Genomic DNA, 19989 nt, shown 5'->3' with positions numbered 1-19989 from the left:
AAGACCCTTCTTACTTGGCTGGGATTGTTTAGAGCCCTTTATAGCTGTAATTAAACTGCATTTTCGAAGTTCAAACATGCGGGCACCATAGAAGACCACTATATGGAGAGAAATCCTGAAAAGTTTTTCCAAAAAAAACATAATTTCTTTATGACTGAAGAAAGAAAGACATAAACATCTTGGATAACAAGGGGGTGAGTAAATTATCTGTTCTGGAAGTGAACTTCTGAAGTTATTCTCTGTAAATATACCCTTCTGTTGAAACTCTCAGAATCTAATATGACACCTTTGATGTTGATGACATTTTTGGCTCAAGATACGCAATAATGAATACCATTTGGCACTGAATAGGGTGAACATGTGGCATAGTAGGCCATTGTATGACTGCTCAAGACTTTAAATGTAGTGCATTTAGACTACATTTAAGTTGGTTAGAAAAAATGCAATTATAACAGTTTTGAAAGTTCAGGTTCTGTCAAAATACCATCTTGAGGCAGTGCACAAATAGATTTGTGGTAAATTACTCCTATGTAAATTAGCGAAAAGAGTGGAAATTACCAGCCCTGCTGAAAAAACCAGCATATGCTGGTTAGGTATGTTATGGTGCTGGGATGCTGGTTTTAGCTGGTATATGCTGGTCCTTTGCTGGTTTATGCTGGTCATGTTGCTGGTTAATGCTGGTCCTTTGCTGGTTTATGTTGGTTCTTGACAAGCAACATGACCAGCATAAACCAGCAAAGGACCAGCATTAACCAGCAAGGGACCAGCATAAACCAGCAAAGGACCAGCATAAACCAGCACCATAACATACCTAACCAGCATATGCTGTTTTTTTCAGCAGGGAGAGGCCTTACAATATAGTATTATTATGGTTCTTATAGGGATAGTTCACACAAGAATGAAAATTTGTAAGCTAAAGTTAATTCTGTCATTAATTACTCACCCTCATGTCATTCCAAACCCGTAAAACCTTCGTTCGTCTTCAGAACACAAATTAAAATATTTTAGATGAAATCTGACAGTTTTCTGACCCTGCATAGACAGCAACACATTCAAGGCCCAGAAACGTAAGGAAATAAACAAGTCAAAAAGCTCTCAGATTTCAACCAAAATATCTTAATTTGTGTTCCGAAGATGCATAAAGGTCTAAAAGGATTGGGATGACATAAGATTGAACACTTCATGACAGAATTTTCATATTTGAGTGAACTATCCCTTTAAGTCATGATATGCTATTACTGCAGTTTTACACATTTTGTGACACACTGAGTATTGCGATAACATATTTTGCAATATGTATTTTTTTTTCAACTGCAAACGCCCCCAAAAAAGCTGGTTTAATGTCATCTTTGCCATCCTTAGCTAAAGCTAATGCTAACACTAGTACCACTATAAAAAATATCATGATTCTTATCTCACAATATGATATTATTGTGTTCTTACACATGTTGCGACATGCAGAGCATCACAACAATATACATTATGATTTATTACCTTTTTTCAATGGTAAAAGTCCCAAAAGTAGCTGAATTAATGTCAGCTTTGCCACCCTTTGCTAAGGCTAGCGCTATCCCTGAATGGTGGCGTGTGAGATAAGTCCTCCTGTTTAAAGTATTTTTTTATTTTCACACCACACTCCTTAAAAATAAGAGTCATATTCATCTCCTTCAGTAGCCGTGGTTTCTTCGTGTATTGATTACTATTTTTATAACCACAGTTTTACTACAAATATCATATTGAAACTATGGCTAGTGTAGCAAAACCATGATTAATTTGTGGTTACCACTACAGTAACCATGTTTTTTTTTTTTTTTTTTGGTTTTATTTGTAGTAAAACCATGGATAATTTTTGTAAGGGTTTCTTGTTGAAAAATCTAAAATAAATGTATATATTCAATTAGTTTTTCTGATTTATTTCTCTGTTGCCTCCATCTCTGAAAAAAGTTAACAGCAATATAGACTGAAAAAGAGATTGTTATTCTAGTATCAACAGTTCAATTCATATTTGCTGTGTACATAATAAAAGATTAGACTACTTGGCGCCTGGGTATCAAAAAAAATATTGCTATTCAAAACATCGCAATACTATGTTGTATTCATTCCCCCTCCACCTCTACTATAAATCAGCTTCTTCTCTTTGTTTCCTCCCTCCAGGTTTTATTCCAGTCTGCACTTTGGGTCTTTCTCAAGTTGGCCGTATTAATCTGGGTCAGAATGTTAGCAGCCTACGCTACTTCGCCATCTGTGGGCTCCAAGAAGGCTTTGAGCCATTCGCCATCAACATGAAGAGAGACATCACAATGTGGTTCAGTAAGAGCCTCCCCCAATTTGTTCCAGTGCCCACCGACCACAACCACATTGAGGTATATAAGTGTCATTTAGTTGAGTTTAAAGGTATAGATAAAGTTTCTGAACCTTTTTATTGTTCTCATGTGACCTGTAGGTCTCTCGTGTGGATGGAACCGTAGACAGCGCCCCCTGTATTAAAATAACCCACAAGACATTCGGATCCCAAAATGCCAACACAGACATGCTGTTCTTCAGACTGAGCATGCCTGTAGAGTTCGACCTGATCTTTAAGGTGCCGGCAGGCACCACTCCCCTCACACGAACCCTCACCATCCCAGAAGAAGAGGTGCTGGAGGTGGACCCCGATTCTGAATTTGAGGTGCTAAAGAAGTCAGCCAGTCGCAAAGAGCAGGAGGAGAAGGAAAAGGAGCCATCCGTGGCCAAAGACATCCAGAGCATTAAGGAAAATGACAAAGACACTGCATCCGAGAAAGGAAAGAAGAAAGGGTGAGAACTGAAGACTTTTATGAAGTTCACGCTGACATTTGTAGTGAGGACATAAGTACAAAAAAGCAGTTTATGCTTGACCCCTCAAAATTCTTTCCTCAGCTTCCTGTTTAAAGCTAAAAAGGCAGCCATGATCGCTCCTCCTCCACCTCAACCTATTATGCCCCGTTTGTTTGAGGATGTTGTACCCGACGATCGTGATGACCCCGAGATCATCCTCAATACAACCACAGTCAGTCTTTATTACAAGATCTGAAATATATAACACACACACTCTCTGTTTTTTCACTTATGCTACTCTCTTTCTCTGTCTCAACTGTGTAGTACTATTACTCAGTCCGTATCTTCGCCGGGCAAGAACCTATTGGAGTATGGGTTGGTTGGGTCACCCCAGACTTCCACATGTATGACCTCAACTTTGACCTGACTAAGGTCCGGACTGTCACTTTGACTGTTGGAGACGACAAGGGCAACATACACGACAGGTGAGATGATATAAAAATTCAGCTCACTGATCTGCCATGTCAAATTAGTGAAATGTGGGCCAGTGAGGACAAATATAAGAAGCTGCAGTGTGGAGAAGCGTTTAGTAAAAAATAAATGTTGGGTATAGTGAGGTGATGTAGGTGAATATTGATTTTGGTGATGTAAGTGTGCACCAGTGGCCTAGTTTAGTCACCGACCTTCAGAATCAGTTGAAATTTAAACAAACAAACAAAAACAAAAAAATGTTTTTACAATATTGTAACTAGGGATATTCTTTTTGCTTATCAGTATGAGGAGGAGTAACTGCTATATGGTGTGGGGAGGGGAGTTTGGCAGCAGCACCCAGCAGAGGTTCAGCCAGGAGGATCTGGTGATTGGTTGCTTGGTTGACCTGGCAACAGGTCTCATGAATTTCACAGCCAATGGGAAGGAGATCAACACTTTCTACCAGGTAAGGTCATCTCTTCACAGGAGGAACTATAGTTGCACAGAATTTGAACTCATGTGTATACATTTGCTCTCTCAGGTGGAGCCAAACACTAAGCTGTTCCCAGCTGTGTTTGTATTGCCGACTAGTCAGAACATGCTGCAGCTGGAACTTGGAAAACTCAAGGTTTGTGCTATCCTTTGCTTCTGGTTCTAAAAGTCTTTAGCTTTCTTTTATAAATACTAAACATTTGTAGCCTTTTAAGATAAATTTCTCACTTTTTTCTCCATCCCATAGAATATCATGCCTCTTTCAGCGGCCATGTTCCGTAGTGAGCGCAAGAATCCGGTGCCCCAGTGTCCTCCTCGGCTGGATGTTGAGATGCTGACCCCAGTGATCTGGAGCCGGATGCCCAACCACTTTCTAAATCCAAAAGTGGGTCGGGTGAGCGAGAGGCATGGCTGGATGGTGGAATGTACAGAGCCTCTCACCATGATGGCTCTGCATATACCTGAAGAGAACAGGTACAGGAGAACAAGAAAAGAAGAAAAAAAAAACTAAATAACCTAAAAGAAAAACAGCTAAAACCAACCTGAACGGGTTGGCTGATCTTAGCTGGTTTATGATGGACGTAGCTGGAACTCTCTCAGCCTGGCCAAGCTGGTTTTAGCTGGTCTAACTAGCAACTGCATAGCAACTACCTAGAACATCCTAGCCAACAAATACTAGCAAAATAGCGTAACAACCGCCCAGCAAAAACCTTAGCAACCTTTCAGAACACCTGAGCAACTGCATAGAAACAACCTATTAGCTACCAAACAGTCACTATGTGTGTATGCAGCTGCCAGGAAACCACCCAGAACACCCTAATAACCACCTAGCAGTCATGGAAGCCACTCTGGAAAATGTGTAGCAATGACTATGAACACCCTAGCTATCATCCAGAACACCCTATAAACCACATGGCAATATCCTAGAAACCACACATAACAATCACTCAGAATATCCTAGCCAACAAACAGCAACACCCTAGCATTGACCTGGCAAAAACCTTAGCAACCAGCCAGAACAGTACTAGTACTGCATATCAACACACGAGCAACCACCCAGAGAACCTCATTAACCTCATGATCCAGAAAAACCTAGTAATCACCCGGAACACTATAGCAACATCCCAGCAACCACCAAACACAATAACCCGAACCACCCTAGCAATTGCACAGTAATGGTGTGTGCACACCAACAGTGAATTTAATTATTTGTGTAAGTAGGTGTGTATATGCATGAATTTGCGCCAGATGGCGTAATTGTTGTGAACATGCAATACACTTCTCAATCGCGTTGTTCATGCAAGCTGACAAATTTCACCTCGAGGGGCAAATTCGTATGATGCATTGTTGTGCAAGCCAATCAGAGAAAAACTTATTGACATGTCTGGAGGAGAGCATTAACGTTTTTATTTGCACGAGTGACACGAAAAACAACCCACAAGTAATCTAGAGCAATAGTGCTATGTGAATATTTACTTTGCTTTTGGTGTGCACACTATAACACTCAACTATACAACAAAAACACCCCAAACACCATAGCAACACCCTAGCAACCACCCTAGAAATTGCACAGTAATGCAAAATATTTTTTTACATGAGTAGATTACATACAAAGTCAATGCAAAGATGCATATTGCACCAGGCGACACTAATGATGCAAACTGGAGCATTACACAATCATTCGATCTCGTGGAACTCAAAATTTGAATGGTGCATTGTTGCACAAGCCAAACTGCATCTTAGCAATGATCTAGAAAAACTAAACAACCACCTAGAACACCATGGCAACATCCTAGCAATCACTAAACAATAACTGAAAGTCAATGCAAAGATGTGTATAGAAGCAAATTCACGCTAGGCGACACAAATGACAGAAATCGGGCAAAAACGCAATTGCTGTGAACTCCGCTATCACGCCTTCTGCGCAAGTTAAAAAAATTTTGATTAGATCGGAAAATTCGCATGACGCATTATAATGCAAACCAATCAGCGAAGAGCTGATTTGACATGTCTGGTTTGTCACGTCAGGTTTTATACGTCCGATTACATGAGAAAATGAAGGAGAGTATTGTGCAATGTTTCTATTTTTGGGCATGACACAGAAAACATCCCGCGAATGCACTATATACACCTCAGTTGTGTCTTCTGCAGAGGTTGAAAAGTTTCAAGCCAATCATTGGAGAAATTATTGACATGTCCGGTTGTATCAGAAAATGGAGTAGAGCATTCCGCAAGTAAGCAAAACGTGATGTGAATATTTGCTTAGTTTTTGGTGTGCACATACCCAGAATACCCTAACAACCAAATGGCAACACCGTAGCAACTGCATAGCTGCCACTCAGAAGACCCTAGCAACTTCCATAGTCTGAGGAAGAGAGGGCGGGAAAAACAACTCCCTCCATTATCTTCAATTTGAACTGCAATACCCATTTCAACCACTAGCTATTAACATTATGTATTAACATAATGCACCTTTAAAACCTTCAAAATTTCTGTCTGGCAAGGCTTTCTCAAGCCAACATTAAAGTTTGTCTTGAAAATTGTTTAATCTAGTTGTTGTGTATTGTTCAACAGTGGATGTTCCTCTTTCTCATATACAGGTGTATTGACATTCTGGAACTGTCTGAGCAGCATGACTTGCTGAAGTTCCACTATCACACACTGATGCTTTATTGCGCCGTGTGTGCATTGGGCAACAACCGTGTGGCCCATGCCCTCTGCAGCCATGTGGATGAATCACAGCTCTTCTACGCTATCGAGAACACCTACCTGCCTGGTCCTCTTCGCAGCGGCTACTACGACCTTCTCATCAGCATCCACCTGGAGTCAGCCAAACGCAACCGCTTGGGAACCAACCGTGAGTTTATTATTCCCATGACGGAAGAGACACTCAGCATCACGCTTTTCCCAGATGCAGAGGCAGCCCATGACCTTCCAGGAGTGGGTCTCACAACCTGCCTCAGACCCAAGCTACACTTCTCCCCTATCAACTTTGTGGGTACTGACCCAGATCTGTACACCATAAGCCCCATCATCCCTCTGCAGGTACGAAGAGGATACAGTGAGGTCCAAAATTGATTGTTTGTAGACAGATGATTTCTTTGTTAATATCTAATGCACTCTTTCTGCCCTTACAGGAGCTCAAGACCATGGCTCTAAGCATGCTTACAGAAGCCGTGTTCGATGGCAGCCAGGCCATGCGTGATCCTGTTGGGGGCAGCGTTGAGTTCCACTTCGTTCCTATTCTCAAACTCATCAGCACCCTTCTCATTATGGGCATCTTCAACGATGAAGACGTCAAGCACATTCTCAAGATGATCGATCCCAATGTGTTCGGAAAGAAAGAGGAAGCAGGAGAGACAGAGGAACCAGAAGAGGAAGGTGCTCCCAAGGAGGACGGAGAGGAGGTGAAAGAGAAAGAAGAAACTGCTGAAGGAGAGGAGGAAGCTGTGGATGAGGGAGTTGGGGAGGAGGAGGAGGATGAGGAGGTGAAAGCTCTGAAAAAGGAGGAGGGACGGGAAGGAGAAGAGGTTGAGAAGGCAGTAGAGGAGGAGGAGGGAGAGAAGGTGGATGGAGAAAAAGCAGAGGAGGAAAAGGAGGCAGAAGCAGTAGGAGAGGAGACCAGAGAGGAGGAAGAGGAGGCACCAGAGGAGGGACTACTTCAAATGAAGCTGCCGGAGTCTGTAAAACTGCAGGCACGTTTAATCTATCTATTTATCTATCTATCTATCTGTCTGTTTGTCTGTCTGTCTGTCTGTCTATTTATCTATATCTATTTGTCTGTCTATCTATATCTATCTGTCTGTCTGTCTATATCTGTCTGTCTATCTATATCTATCTGTCTCTCTATATTTGTCTGTCTGTCTGTCTGTCTGTCTGTATATTTATTTTTTCTATCTGTCTGTACATATTTTACATATATTTTGAATATAAATCTTACATTATTGTATATACTGCATATTATGTATAATTTCTCTTGTTTGAATGTTATATTAATATTTACTCTGCATGTTTCAACCTCTCTTTCAGATGTGTACTCTTCTACAGTATTTCTGTGACTGTGAGCTCAGACACAGAGTTGAGGCAATTTTGGCATTCTCTGATAAATTTGTAAAGCAGATCCAGTCAAATCAGCGTGAACGATACAACGAACTAATGAGAGCATTTACTATGTCTGCTGCAGAGACGGCTCGCAGGACCAGAGAGTTTCGCTCTCCTCCTCTGGAACAAGTATAATATACAACTCTTTACCCGCATACCTGTGTAATTTTAAATGCTTTTAGGGAGACTAATCACCGATTCTTGCATATATATGTAGGTTTACCTGTTGACTAACTTCAAGCACAGCCCAGAAGAAGAGGATTGCCCCGTGCCAGAGGAAGTACGGGAAACCCTCCAAAATTTCCACAATGAGCTCCTGAATCACTGTGGTCAGTGTTTAAGATATCTCACAAAATTACTTTTTGGCCATATTACAACAACTAAACACCATGCAGCTGCTTTGAAAGAATTTACTAGACTATGTGGTTCCTATCCATATTTGTTTTTGTACCTCAGGTGTCCATGTAGAAGAAGAAGCAGAGGAGGAAGAGGTAGAAGCATCTCTGAGCAGGAGACTGCTCAGTTTAGTGGAAAAGATCAAGACCTTAAGGAAGAAAAAGGAGGAAGAAGAGCCAGAACCAGAGGAAGAGCCCAAACCTAGTGAGTAAATGCAGTAAACCATCTTGAGTAGGTTGTTCAGATTCACCTCATCTAATGGATGCAAATATAGATCAATATTTTTGCTTTTAGTACTTTAGTACTGCTTTTATTTTTTTATTTTTAGTGTTAGTCTAACCTTTTCAGAACATTCTATTCTCAGGTACTTTACAGGAACTGATATCCCACACAATGATCCACTGGGCACAGGAATCCTTTATTCAGAACCCTGAGTTGGTGCGCCTCATGTTCAGTCTTCTTCACCGGCAGTATGACGCTCTGGGAGAGCTGATCCGTGCCCTGCCAAAGGCCTATGCCATCAACGCTGTGTCCGTACAGGACACAATGGACCTGTTGGAGTGCCTAGGACAGATCCGTTCCCTTCTAATCGTCCAGATGGGCCCGGAAGAGGAGAGGCTTATGATTCAGAGCATTGGGTGCGTACTTCAAATGCTTGTATTTTTTTCTCTTTTTTTTTTTCCAAGTCTCTTGTGCTCACAAAGGCTGTGTATACTTGATAAAAAATACAGTAAAACAATAGTAGTGTGAAATATTATAATTTAAAAAACAGTTTTCTATTTTTATATATTTTAAAATGTAATATATTCCTAAAATGGCATATTGCTGAATTTTCAGCAGTCATTATTCCAGTCTTCAGTGTCACATGATCTTTTGGTACTTAAAGAAACATTTTTTTTATTATTATTATTGATGTTTGAAACTATGGAAGCCCATTTCCGCCGCTGAATAAAAAATAAAGGTAATTGCGACTTTTTATCAGACAATTCTGACTTTATTCTCACAATTGCAAGTTTACATCTCGAAGTTCTGTTTAATAAAGTTTACCTTATTATAGTTTACCTAGTTTGTTCTAGTGCCCTGAACTTCACTAGAGTCATTATGTTTAGCTGAACGTCATATCTTTTGTATCATGTGTAGTATTTTAAATGCATATTGTCTCCTGTCTCATAGGAACATTATGAACAACAAGGTGTTCTACCAGCACCCTAACCTGATGCGAGCTCTGGGCATGCATGAGACCGTCATGGAGGTTATGGTCAACGTATTGGGAGGTGGAGGAGACTCTAAGGTACTTTGATGTTTATGTTGTAAATATATACTGAATATAAAATTGATATTACTGAAAGAGGACAAGGAGCTGACTCTGTTTTTTTTTCTTCATCTATAGCAAATTCGATTCCCACAAATGGTGACCAGTTGCTGTCGCTTCCTGTGCTACTTCTGCAGGATCAGCCGTCAGAACCAGCGTTCCATGTTTGACCACCTCTCATACCTGCTACAGAACAGTGGCATTGGATTGGGTTGGTCAATTTGTATGATGTTGTTACTCTGTGTCAGTATATTACTATACAGTATCTTACAAAAGTAAGTACAGCCCATTTCAGCAACCATTTTAGTATATCTTCTCAAGGGACAATACTATAGAAATGAAACTTGGATATATTTTAGAGTAGTTAATGTGCAGCTTGAATAGCAGTATAGATTTACCGTCCTCTGAAAATAACTCAACATACAGCCGTTATTGTCAAAATAGCTGGCAACAAAAATGAGTACACCTTAAGTGATAACAGCAGTATGTTGTTTAACCATGCAAAGCCACATGTCCTATTAATCATGCTAATGTTTTTGTCTGCCTGACAGGACCATACAAAGTTGTGTATCTTGTATTAGAGCAGTTGAAATTGATTCTTTAAGTACAATTCTCTCATACTGACCACTGGATGTTCAACATGGCATCTCATGGCAAAGAACTCTCTGGGGATTTGAGAATTAGAATTGTTGCTCTCCACAATGATGGCCAAGGCTATTAGAGGTTCAGTAACACCCTGAAACCGAGTTACACTACAGTGGTCAGGGTCATACAGAGGATTTCCAAGATGTGTTCCATTCGGTACAGGCCTTGCAAGGGTCGATCAACAAAGTTGAGCACTTGTTCTGTGCATCAGGTGCAGAACCTGGCAAAAAAAAACTGATGCATGAGTGCTGCCAGCAGGTTGCAGAAGTAGAAGGTCAGCTTGTCAGTGCTCAGACCATACGCTGCACACTGCAACAAGTTGGTTTGCATGGGCGTCATCTCAGATGGAAGCCTCATCTGAAGCTGGCTCACAAGAAAGCCTACGAACAGTTTGCTGAAGACACCTGTCCAAGAGCATGAATTACTGGAACCATGTCCTGTGGTCTGATGAGACTATAAGATAAACTTGTTTGGCTCAGATGGTGTCCAGCCCTGGTGGGAGGTACCAAGAAAAAGCTGAAGGTGAAGGTGATTGGGCGGCCATGTATGTCTCCAGACCTGAACTCTATTAAGCACCTGTGGGGCATCCTCAAGCATAATGTTGAGAAGCACCATGTGTCTAATGTCCAGCAGCTCTGTGACGTCATTATAGAGGAGTGGAAGAGGATCTAAGCAACAACCTGTACCACTCTGGTCAATTCCATGCCCAGGATGATTAAGGCAGTGCCAGATAACAATGGTCCTAACACAAAATATTGACACTTTGGACAAGTTCACTTAGGGTGCACTCACTTTTGTTGCCAGCTATTTTGACAATAATGGCTGTATGTTGAGTAATTTTCAGGGCATAGTACATCTGTACTGCTATACAAGCTGCACATTGACTACTCTAAAATATATCCAATTTTCATTTCTATACTATGTCCCTTGAAAAGATATACTAAAATGGTTGCTGAAATGTGAGGGGTGTACTCACTTTTGTGAGATACTGTATATCATTATAACCGTGGAGTGTACTTAATTTTTCTCACAGAATTAAGCAGTACTGTGTACTGTCGAAATCAGTGGTGTGAATGAGACTTTAGTCTGTTGTGGCACTTAAAGGGTTAATTCACCCCAAAATTAAAATTCTGTCATTAATGATTCCACCTCATGTCGTTCCAAACCCGTAAGATCTTTGTTCATCTTCGGAAGACAAATTAAGAAATTTTTGATGATTTTTTTGTGTTGCTTTTTTAGGAGTGAGTGGATCTACTCCTTTGGATGTTGCTGCTGCATCTTGCATCGACAACAATGAACTGGCACTGGCTCTGCAAGAGCAAGACCTTGAGATGGTAATGCACTGAACAAATTGTATTTTGTAACTAGTGATTTTATTGTACAGTACATTTATATTGTACTACAACTCCAAAAAATAATCATCGGCTTGCTGGGCTACTCAGGTGGTGACGTATCTGGCTGGATGTGGCCTTCGGATGTGTCCCATGCTTCTGTCTAAAGGCTACCCTGACATAGGATGGAATCCAGGTGGAGGAGAACGATATCTGGACTTCTTGCGTTTTGCTGTGTTTGTAAACGGTAAGCAAATTTAGTGTAATTCTCTTTCTGACTCCTTTGTTTGAAGGCATTCATAATTAAACTTTGTGTTTGTGTTGCCCCTTGCAGGTGAGAGCGTAGAGGAGAACGCCAATGTGGTTGTTCGTCTGTTGATTCGTCGGCCTGAGTGCTTCGGCCCTGCTTTGAGAGGAGAGGGTGGTGCAGGTCTGTTAGCTGCTATTGAAGAGGCCATTAAGATCTCTGAGGATCCTGCCAGAGATGGGCCAACTCCTAAAAAGGACAGACGTTTCATGTAAGACGCTTTTCACTTACATCATTTGTCGTTATATGATGTTATCTAAATTCCATTTTTTTGCCCCTTGTGAATGGTTGGCAGCTTTGGAGGGGAGGAGCAACATGAAGAGAACAGAGTGCATCTTGGAAATGCTATCATGTCGTTTTACTGTGCTCTTATTGACTTGCTGGGTCGCTGTGCTCCCGAGATGCATGTAAGTAAAACAGCTTATTTAACCGTTGGTGTCCATGACAAATGTTTTAATTTAATTTAATTAAATTTAATTTTAATTGAATTGAATTGAATTGAATTTAGTTTAATTAATTTAATTTAATTTAATTTAATTTAATTTAATTTAATTTAATTTAATTTAATTTAATTTAATTTAATTATAAAAACTTAATTATTTTACCAGTGAAGTCCATGACAAATGTTTTTATTGTATTTTGTTTCATAATTTTTTTTCATTAATTAAATTTTATTTTATTATTATTATTTTAAGTATAAAAACGTAATTAATTTAACCAGTGGAGTCCATGACAAATGTTTTTATCTTATTTTTTTATTAATTTTATTTTATTGTATTTTGTTATTATTTTAAATACTTAATTATTTAACCAGTGGAAACCATTTTTTTTTATTTTATTTTATTTTATTTTATTTTATTTTATTTTATTTTATTTTTTATTTTATTTTATTTATTTTTTTAATTTTTTTTATTTTATTTTATTTTATTTTATTCCTGTAATGGCAAAACTGAATTTGTCACATGATCACACAAATTGAACGATTCTAATAGGCTGAATTGGTGCCAAAGACACATTTCTTATTATTCTTAAAGTTTTAAGCAGTTGTGCTGCTTAATGTTTTTGTGGAAACTATTATACACCCCCACCCCCCCACCCCCAGGACTCTTTTATAATATGTTCTAAATATCATTAAACTAATTTTTCGACATTACAAATGCATTTGCTGTAACAATTGCTGAATAAAAGCATGATTTAAAAAAAAAAAACTTACTAACTCCAAACTTTTAAACAGTAGTATATAAGATGAAGGTCGTATTTCTACAGATTTCATATAGACTTCAATTTTAAACCTGTGCTTTATTCACAGCTGATCCAAGCAGGTAAAGGCGAAGCTTTGAGAATCAGAGCCATCTTGAGGTCTCTTGTGCCCATTGAAGACCTGGTGGGAGTCATAAGCCTTCCTGTTCAAATCCCCACCTTTGGCAAAGGTACACAATATAGTCACCATATTACCATTTCATGTTTTAATATACTTTTTCCTGTTTTTATCTGTTTTACTTTTTACTCTAAGGTGGAAACCAGCTTCCATACAGTTTCTGTATGCTCAACTCTTCTTATTTTTCCTGTGCTACTTTTCATAGATGGTCAGATTGTCGAGCCAAAAATGTCAGCGAGTTTCGTGCCAGACCACAAAGCCTCCATGGTGCTTTTCTTGGACAGAGTGTATGGCATTGATAACCAGGACTTCCTGCTGCATGTGTTAGAAGTGGGCTTCCTGCCCGATATGAGAGCTGCAGCCTCTCTAGATACGGTGAGCTTTTAATATGAAGTATTCATATTTCATCATCACTACTTTACCTTTCATACTATAATATAATATTATTGTAATACTCCAGGCAGCATTCAGCACCACAGAGATGGCTCTGGCTCTAAACCGTTACCTGTGCTCGGCTGTGCTTCCTCTGCTCACAAAATGTGCCCCACTGTTCGCTGGCACAGAACACCGTGCCATCATGATCGACTCAATGCTGCACACCATCTACAGACTGTCCCGTGGTCGTGCCCTTACCAAGGCCCAGAGGGACGTCATTGAGGACTGCCTTATGTCTCTTGTCAAGTTAGTCAACTCTGTAACGCTGCACTCAAATGCAGAAATGACAACTTTAAATATAATAGCTAATGAAGTAATGTTTGTGTGTTTTAGGTATTTGCGGCCATCTATGTTGCAGCATCTTTTGAGACGGCTGGTGTTTGATGTGCCAATCTTAAACGAGTATGCCAAGATGCCCCTTAAGGTATGCAAGTATAGTTTGTTTATATACAGTACAGACCAAAAGTTTGGACACACCTTCTCATTCAAAGAGTTTTCTTTATTTTCATGACTATGAAAATTGTAGATTCACACTGAAGGCATCAAAACTATGAATTAACACATGTGGAATTATATTTAATTCTATGAAATATTTAATTCTATATATACTATATATATACTATATATACTTCTGCACAACACAACTGATGGTCCCAACCCCATTTATAAGGCAAGAAATCCCACTTATTAAACCTAACAGGGCACACCTGTGAAGTGAAAACCATTTCAGGTGACTTCCTCTTGAAGCTCATCAAGAGAATGCCAAAAGTGTGCAAAGCAGTAATCAAAGCAAAAGGTGGCTACTTTGAAGAACCTAGAATATGACATTTTCAGGTGTTTCACACTTTTTTGTTATGTATATAATTCCACATGTGTTAATTCATAGTTTTGATGCCTTCGGTGTGAATCTACAATTTTCATAGTCATGAAAATAAAGAAAACTTTGGTTCAAAGGTGTGTCCAACTTTTGGTCTGTCCTGTAGGTGCATTGAATTTTTAGTTTCTTGTGCTCATATTTTGTGCTTCAAAAGATTAGTTCGCCTCCAAGCTTTCAAAGATGTTTATGTCTTTCTTTCTTTAGTTGAAAATTAATTACAGTTTTCTGAGGAAAACATTTCAGGATTTTTCTCAATATAGTGGACTTCAACGGTGGCCAGTGAGTTGAAGGTCCAAATTCAGGATTCGTACAAGGTGCTTGAAGTACTTGAATTTGACTTTTTGAAATGTAAGGCTTGGAAAACCCTTGAAAATAGCAATATTCCTAAAAAGGTGCTTAAAAAGTGCTTGAATTATTGAAAGACAATGTATCTATGAAACAAGTATTTAATTTTGTCAATAAGCATGTATCTATTTTTAATGCATTAAAAAAATCATACCTTTTTCAGTTAATGTAAGAAAGCAATCGAGCAAAGCAAATAGTAGTACTGACAGTGTTGTTGTGTAAACATGTCTGAAGATGCGAAAAGAGGAACAGATGAACCAAATCAATTGAGTCTTTTACACTGGAACCGCTTTGATTGATTCAAACTTGTGACTTTGATCATTCATTTCAAGTGATTCACTAGGAAAAACCAGATCAAATTAAAAGAGTCATTTATTTTCAAATTTAAACAGTTGGCTATATGAAGTTCACTATATGGAGAAAAATCCTATAATGTTTTCGTCAAAAACTCTCAATTTTTTTCAGAAAGTCAACTAATTTTTTAACTTTCATTTAGTTGTTGACCAACCACTATGAACGCTGCTGGAAGTATTATTGCCTGCCAAATGGATGGGCGAACTTTGGAGTCACATCAGAGGAAGAGCTGCATCTCTCTCGTAAACTCTTCTGGGGCATCTTTGAGTCCCTCGCACACAAGGTTTGACAAACATCAATAGTTTCAACAGACAAATTTGAACTAAAATGTCTGTGTACACTTACATGCCATCTTATCTCTGTAGAAATTCGATGCAGAGCTGTTTAAGATCGCCATGCCCTGCATCTGCGCCATTGCGGGTGCCATCCCTCCAGACTATGTGGATGCTAGCTATTCATCTATGACTGAGAAGAAAGCATCTGTTGATGCTGAAGGAAACTTTGACCCCAAACCAGTGGAGACAACCAAGTGAGAAAATAATCAGCTAATTTTAATAATCTTACCCCATACCAAAACCTAAAGGGAACCTCTGGTATTAAGGGTGTGTTCGGGTGTTTGGTTAGATTAAAACAAACTCTGGTGCGATTGCTCAGTCACTGCGATTCATTTGAATAAGTGTGAATTATGCTATCCAAACCTCGGTACACACCAAACAAGTAAAAAGATGGGTCTCGGTCCACTTCCAGATGAGGACCAGGACCAAATGTATCATTTTCCATTTTGGTCCGGACCAAATTAACCAACCGAACTAGAAACAGAAAGAATCATTTAGAAGGAGTCAAAAAAGATTCATATTCGAATGAACAGTAGCAATTAAATGATTATATTTCCTTTTTGCTTATTTTCAGCACCATCATTCCTGAGAGACTCGATGCCTTCATTAACAAATATGCTGAGCACACGCATGATAAATGGGCTTTTGAAAAGGTTAGTATCAGCACTTATGTTCATTTGTGAAAGCCAAAAGCATTGCGGATCTGGGAATAGGCGTGTAACCTTTTGTTTCTATACTCCAGATTCAAAACAACTGGACATATGGAGAAGTTCTAGATGAGAACAGCAAAACTCACCCCATGCTGCGACCATACAAGACCTTCTCAGAGAAGGTCTTAATGGATCTTCTTTGATTATTCTTCATCATTTGGTTGTTACAGTTGGTTTTCTAAAATCTAGATCAACCTCACTTTTGTATTCTCTCACTAGGATAAAGAGATCTACCGCTGGCCCTTTAAAGAGTCCATTAAGGCCATGCTGGCATGGGAATGGACTCTGGAGAAAGCCAGAGAGGGAGAAACTGAGAAGACTGAAGTGAAGGCCACCAGGAAGATCTCCCAAACTGCTCAGGTAAAAAAAGAGATGGAACAAGGAAGACGGAAATTGCATGTTTTATGAACTAAATATCCAAACTTAATATCCAAAATATATATATCCATCTCCTGCAGGCCACCTATGATCCCAGCCAGGGATACTCTCCTCAGCCAGTGGACCTGACAGGCATGGCCTTGTCTAGAGAGCTACAGGTATATTATTTCAGTACAAGACTATAATTTTTTAGCATTCTGAAACCCTTGAGATTGATTCATTCCTCATGTTTCTGTCTATTCAGTCCATGGCAGAACAGCTTGCTGAGAATTACCATAACACTTGGGGCCGCAAGAAAAAGATGGAGCTGCAAGCCAAAGGTAAAAAGAATGTTCAGAATATAAAACAGATGTATTATTTATAAGATAAACCCTTGGGCTGTCTGCTAGATTTTGTGTTTTTTGTGTTCATAGGTGGTGGCACCCATCCTTTGCTGGTACCATATGATACACTGACGGCCAAAGAGAAGGCAAGAGATAGAGAGAAAGCCCAAGACCTGCTCAAATTCCTCCAGTTTAATGGATACGCTGTCACCAGGTACCCAACTGATATGTACAAGAAGAAATGTTAGTGTTATAATGACTAAAGTCTAAAATTACCATTTCTTGTCGCTGTACTTTGTCAGTAGCTGAAGTTTCTTAGGTTTTGCTCTGAGAGCATGTAAAGAAGAAAAACAAATTTTGCATACAAACTTTGTAGACGTTACTTCCAAACATAGCTCCAGGTCTTCTTAGGCCATGGGTCAGCAACCTTTTGGTATTGAAGTGTCATAATTGTATAAATATATTATTTATATATAACCATTTTTGAAAGTTTGCGGTATGTGTGTGTAAACGTTGTAGCTCGGACATCACCATCATTGCAATTTGTATGTTGATTGTTATGAACTCTGTAAACTGACTTGAAATTCTCTCAAAATATAATGAGATAACAATCATACGCTGCTGTTCAAAAGTTTGGGACCAGTAAGATTTTGAATGTTTTTTTAAAGTCGCATCAAGGCTGTACATATACTTGAAAATATAATTTATTTCTGTGATACAAAGCTGAATTGTCATCAGCCTTTGAATTTCTATTTGAAATAAATGCTGTTCTTTAAATCATTTTATTCCTCAAATAATCCTGTAAAGAAAAAGTATCATAGCTTCCAAATAAATATTAAGCTGCACAACTGTTTCCAACATTGATAATAAATCAGCATATCAGAATGATTTCTGAAGAATCATGTGACACTGAAGACTGAAATAATGATGCTGAAAATTCAACTTTGCATCACAGGAATAAATTCTATTTTATGAAATATGTCTAAGAAAGATAAGCAACAGTTTAGAGCATGTGTGCCTCCCTGCCCTCGCTTCATTACAGGTGGAGGCATGCGAGGGGGCTGACTGCTGTCATTTTGAGCGGATGTCTATCCGCACGCCTCGCTCCCAGAGGGCTCTCTTTGCGGAGGGAGCCCTCATTTCTGCCCCCCGCGATTCTGGTCCCGCTTCTGCTGACTGCGATCGTGGGGCTCGCAGATGGATCTGGAGGCGAGCATGGAGACGGCCGAGTCCCTTTCTCCTGCTTCAGCCTCCAGATCCAGCCTTCAAACTAGGTTGGAAGACCGCACCGCGGTTTCTTCCCCCCGGGATGAAGGCTCGACACTTCATCTCTCTTCTTCTGAGGAAGAGGAGGCTGAAGTTTTCGATGAGACTGTTGATGCTCCCTCGCAGTTTCCCCTGTATGAGGAGTTAGTGGAGGTGGTGATTCGAGCCGTGGCCAAATTAAACCTCGACTGGCCCGTCGAGAAAGTTCATGAGCCAGCAAAAAGTAAGCTGGACGAGCACTTCCTGATGTTCACTCCACCACCTCCAAGCCGGGGCCTGCCTTTCTTTCCCGATCTCCACTCTGAGGTGTTGAGATCGTGGTAACGACCTTACTCAGCCCATGTTCTCTCCCCCTCTACCACCCTTTACAGCAACGTGGTGGGGATGGGGGAACACAGTTATAGGACGATGCCCCAGGTAGAACAGACGTTAGCCGGCTATCTATCTCCTTAAAGGCCCTAAAAAATTCAAGGCCCTAAAAACCCCTAAGAACCACCTCGGCTTTGATTGGCAAGGGTTACGCGGCAGCAGGTCGAGCTGAAAAGATCAGTTAAAAGATCGCCATGTGCTAGTTCACACTGACAGCACAGCAGTGGTCTCATGGAAGTCATTTGGAGCAAGTTTGGCAAAGCCCAAGTGGATCTCTTTGCGAGCCAGGTTGTAGAGACCATTCTTCAATCCAGAGCTCCTTTCACAAGAAAACTATATGCCTTTAAGCGGAAATTGTTCACTTCTTAGTGTAGTGCTCGTCAGCTTGACCCAGTTCACTGCTCAGTTGGTTCAGTACTAAGGTTTCTGCAAGAGCGCCTGACTGCTGGGCTAGCCCATCCGACCCTGAAGGTTTACGTGGCAGCAATATCTGCTTTCCACGACCCTGACGGGGATCGTCCTTTGAGTAGGGATCCCCTGGTAGTCCGTTTTCTCCGAGGTGCGCTGAGGCTGAGGCCTTCTGCTCGCTCCAGGGTTCCCCCATGGGACCTGGCCATCTTCCTAAAGACCATCTTCCTCCTTGCTATTTCCTCACTCAAGAGAGTGGGTGATCTTCAGGCCCTTTCTGTGGCCCCCTCTTTTATGGAATTTGCCCCTGGCAAGAACAAAGCTTTCATTTACCTTAGACCTGGATATGTTTCTAAAGTTCTCTCCTCTACGCCACGGCCTGTTGTGCTAGAAGCTTTCTGCCCTCCTCCATTTCAGGACTCAGACCAAGAGAAGCTTAATTGTGTGTGTCCAGTGTGAGCACTGGATGCATACATCCACAGAGCTGTCCTGTGGATAAAGACTGAAAGGGCTCCCCGCCTCTAAGCGGACCCTTAGTAGATGGATAATGGAGGCCATCTCTATGGCTTACGAGTCCTCTGACCTCCCCACTCCTTTAGGGATCAAGGCTCACTCCACTAGGAGTATGGCTGCCTCTAAGACCTTTCTGTCAGGCGTTTCCCTGTGTGACATCTGTGACGCTGTGGGATGGTCCATGCCTCTTACCTTTGTCAAATTCTATGGCCTCTACATTCGGGCCACTCCAGGCTCTGCCTCCCTCTCGCTCTAGTGGTTCTTGAACACCCTAAGCAGAGGCTTGCAAGTCTGGCATTGTGGGCATATCATTCTTCATAGCGTTTTCGGACGCAGCTTGAGTTCCCGGTGGGGAACTCTCCTAGGTTACGTATGTAACCCTAGTTCCCCTAGGGAAAGAGACTTGTGTCTCAAAGCCATACTTCCGGCACCTCTGGATTGCGCCGC

The 19989-nt window shown here is 40.4% G+C and overlaps 1 protein-coding gene across 1 annotated transcript in view; it reads left to right on the top strand.

The window, feature by feature from the left end:
• The window catches only part of ryr1b (ryanodine receptor 1b (skeletal)), a 128457-nt gene that overhangs the window by 51577 nt on the left and 56891 nt on the right, over nt 1-19989 (top strand). The window contains exons 31-61 of the mRNA XM_073850155.1: nt 2155-2363; nt 2444-2796; nt 2899-3028; nt 3121-3281; nt 3571-3733; nt 3809-3895; nt 4007-4233; nt 6360-6804; nt 6897-7454; nt 7789-7989; nt 8078-8189; nt 8317-8460; nt 8621-8894; nt 9430-9547; nt 9647-9779; nt 11453-11547; nt 11656-11791; nt 11879-12062; nt 12147-12258; nt 13161-13281; nt 13435-13604; nt 13690-13910; nt 13998-14088; nt 15383-15523; nt 15606-15769; nt 16150-16228; nt 16318-16407; nt 16505-16645; nt 16744-16821; nt 16908-16983; nt 17077-17200. Of these exons, the coding sequence (XP_073706256.1) occupies nt 2155-2363; nt 2444-2796; nt 2899-3028; nt 3121-3281; nt 3571-3733; nt 3809-3895; nt 4007-4233; nt 6360-6804; nt 6897-7454; nt 7789-7989; nt 8078-8189; nt 8317-8460; nt 8621-8894; nt 9430-9547; nt 9647-9779; nt 11453-11547; nt 11656-11791; nt 11879-12062; nt 12147-12258; nt 13161-13281; nt 13435-13604; nt 13690-13910; nt 13998-14088; nt 15383-15523; nt 15606-15769; nt 16150-16228; nt 16318-16407; nt 16505-16645; nt 16744-16821; nt 16908-16983; nt 17077-17200 (5338 nt within the window). The remainder of the gene's footprint in view (nt 1-2154; nt 2364-2443; nt 2797-2898; nt 3029-3120; nt 3282-3570; nt 3734-3808; nt 3896-4006; nt 4234-6359; nt 6805-6896; nt 7455-7788; nt 7990-8077; nt 8190-8316; nt 8461-8620; nt 8895-9429; nt 9548-9646; nt 9780-11452; nt 11548-11655; nt 11792-11878; nt 12063-12146; nt 12259-13160; nt 13282-13434; nt 13605-13689; nt 13911-13997; nt 14089-15382; nt 15524-15605; nt 15770-16149; nt 16229-16317; nt 16408-16504; nt 16646-16743; nt 16822-16907; nt 16984-17076; nt 17201-19989) is intronic.

Source organism: Garra rufa, chromosome 11 (assembly GCF_049309525.1).
Source record: "Garra rufa chromosome 11, GarRuf1.0, whole genome shotgun sequence".
NCBI classification, from domain to species: Eukaryota; Metazoa; Chordata; class Actinopteri; order Cypriniformes; family Cyprinidae; genus Garra; species Garra rufa.
The sequence above is the reverse complement of the archived record's forward strand: the minus strand, read 5'-3'. Positions and strand labels throughout refer to the sequence as shown.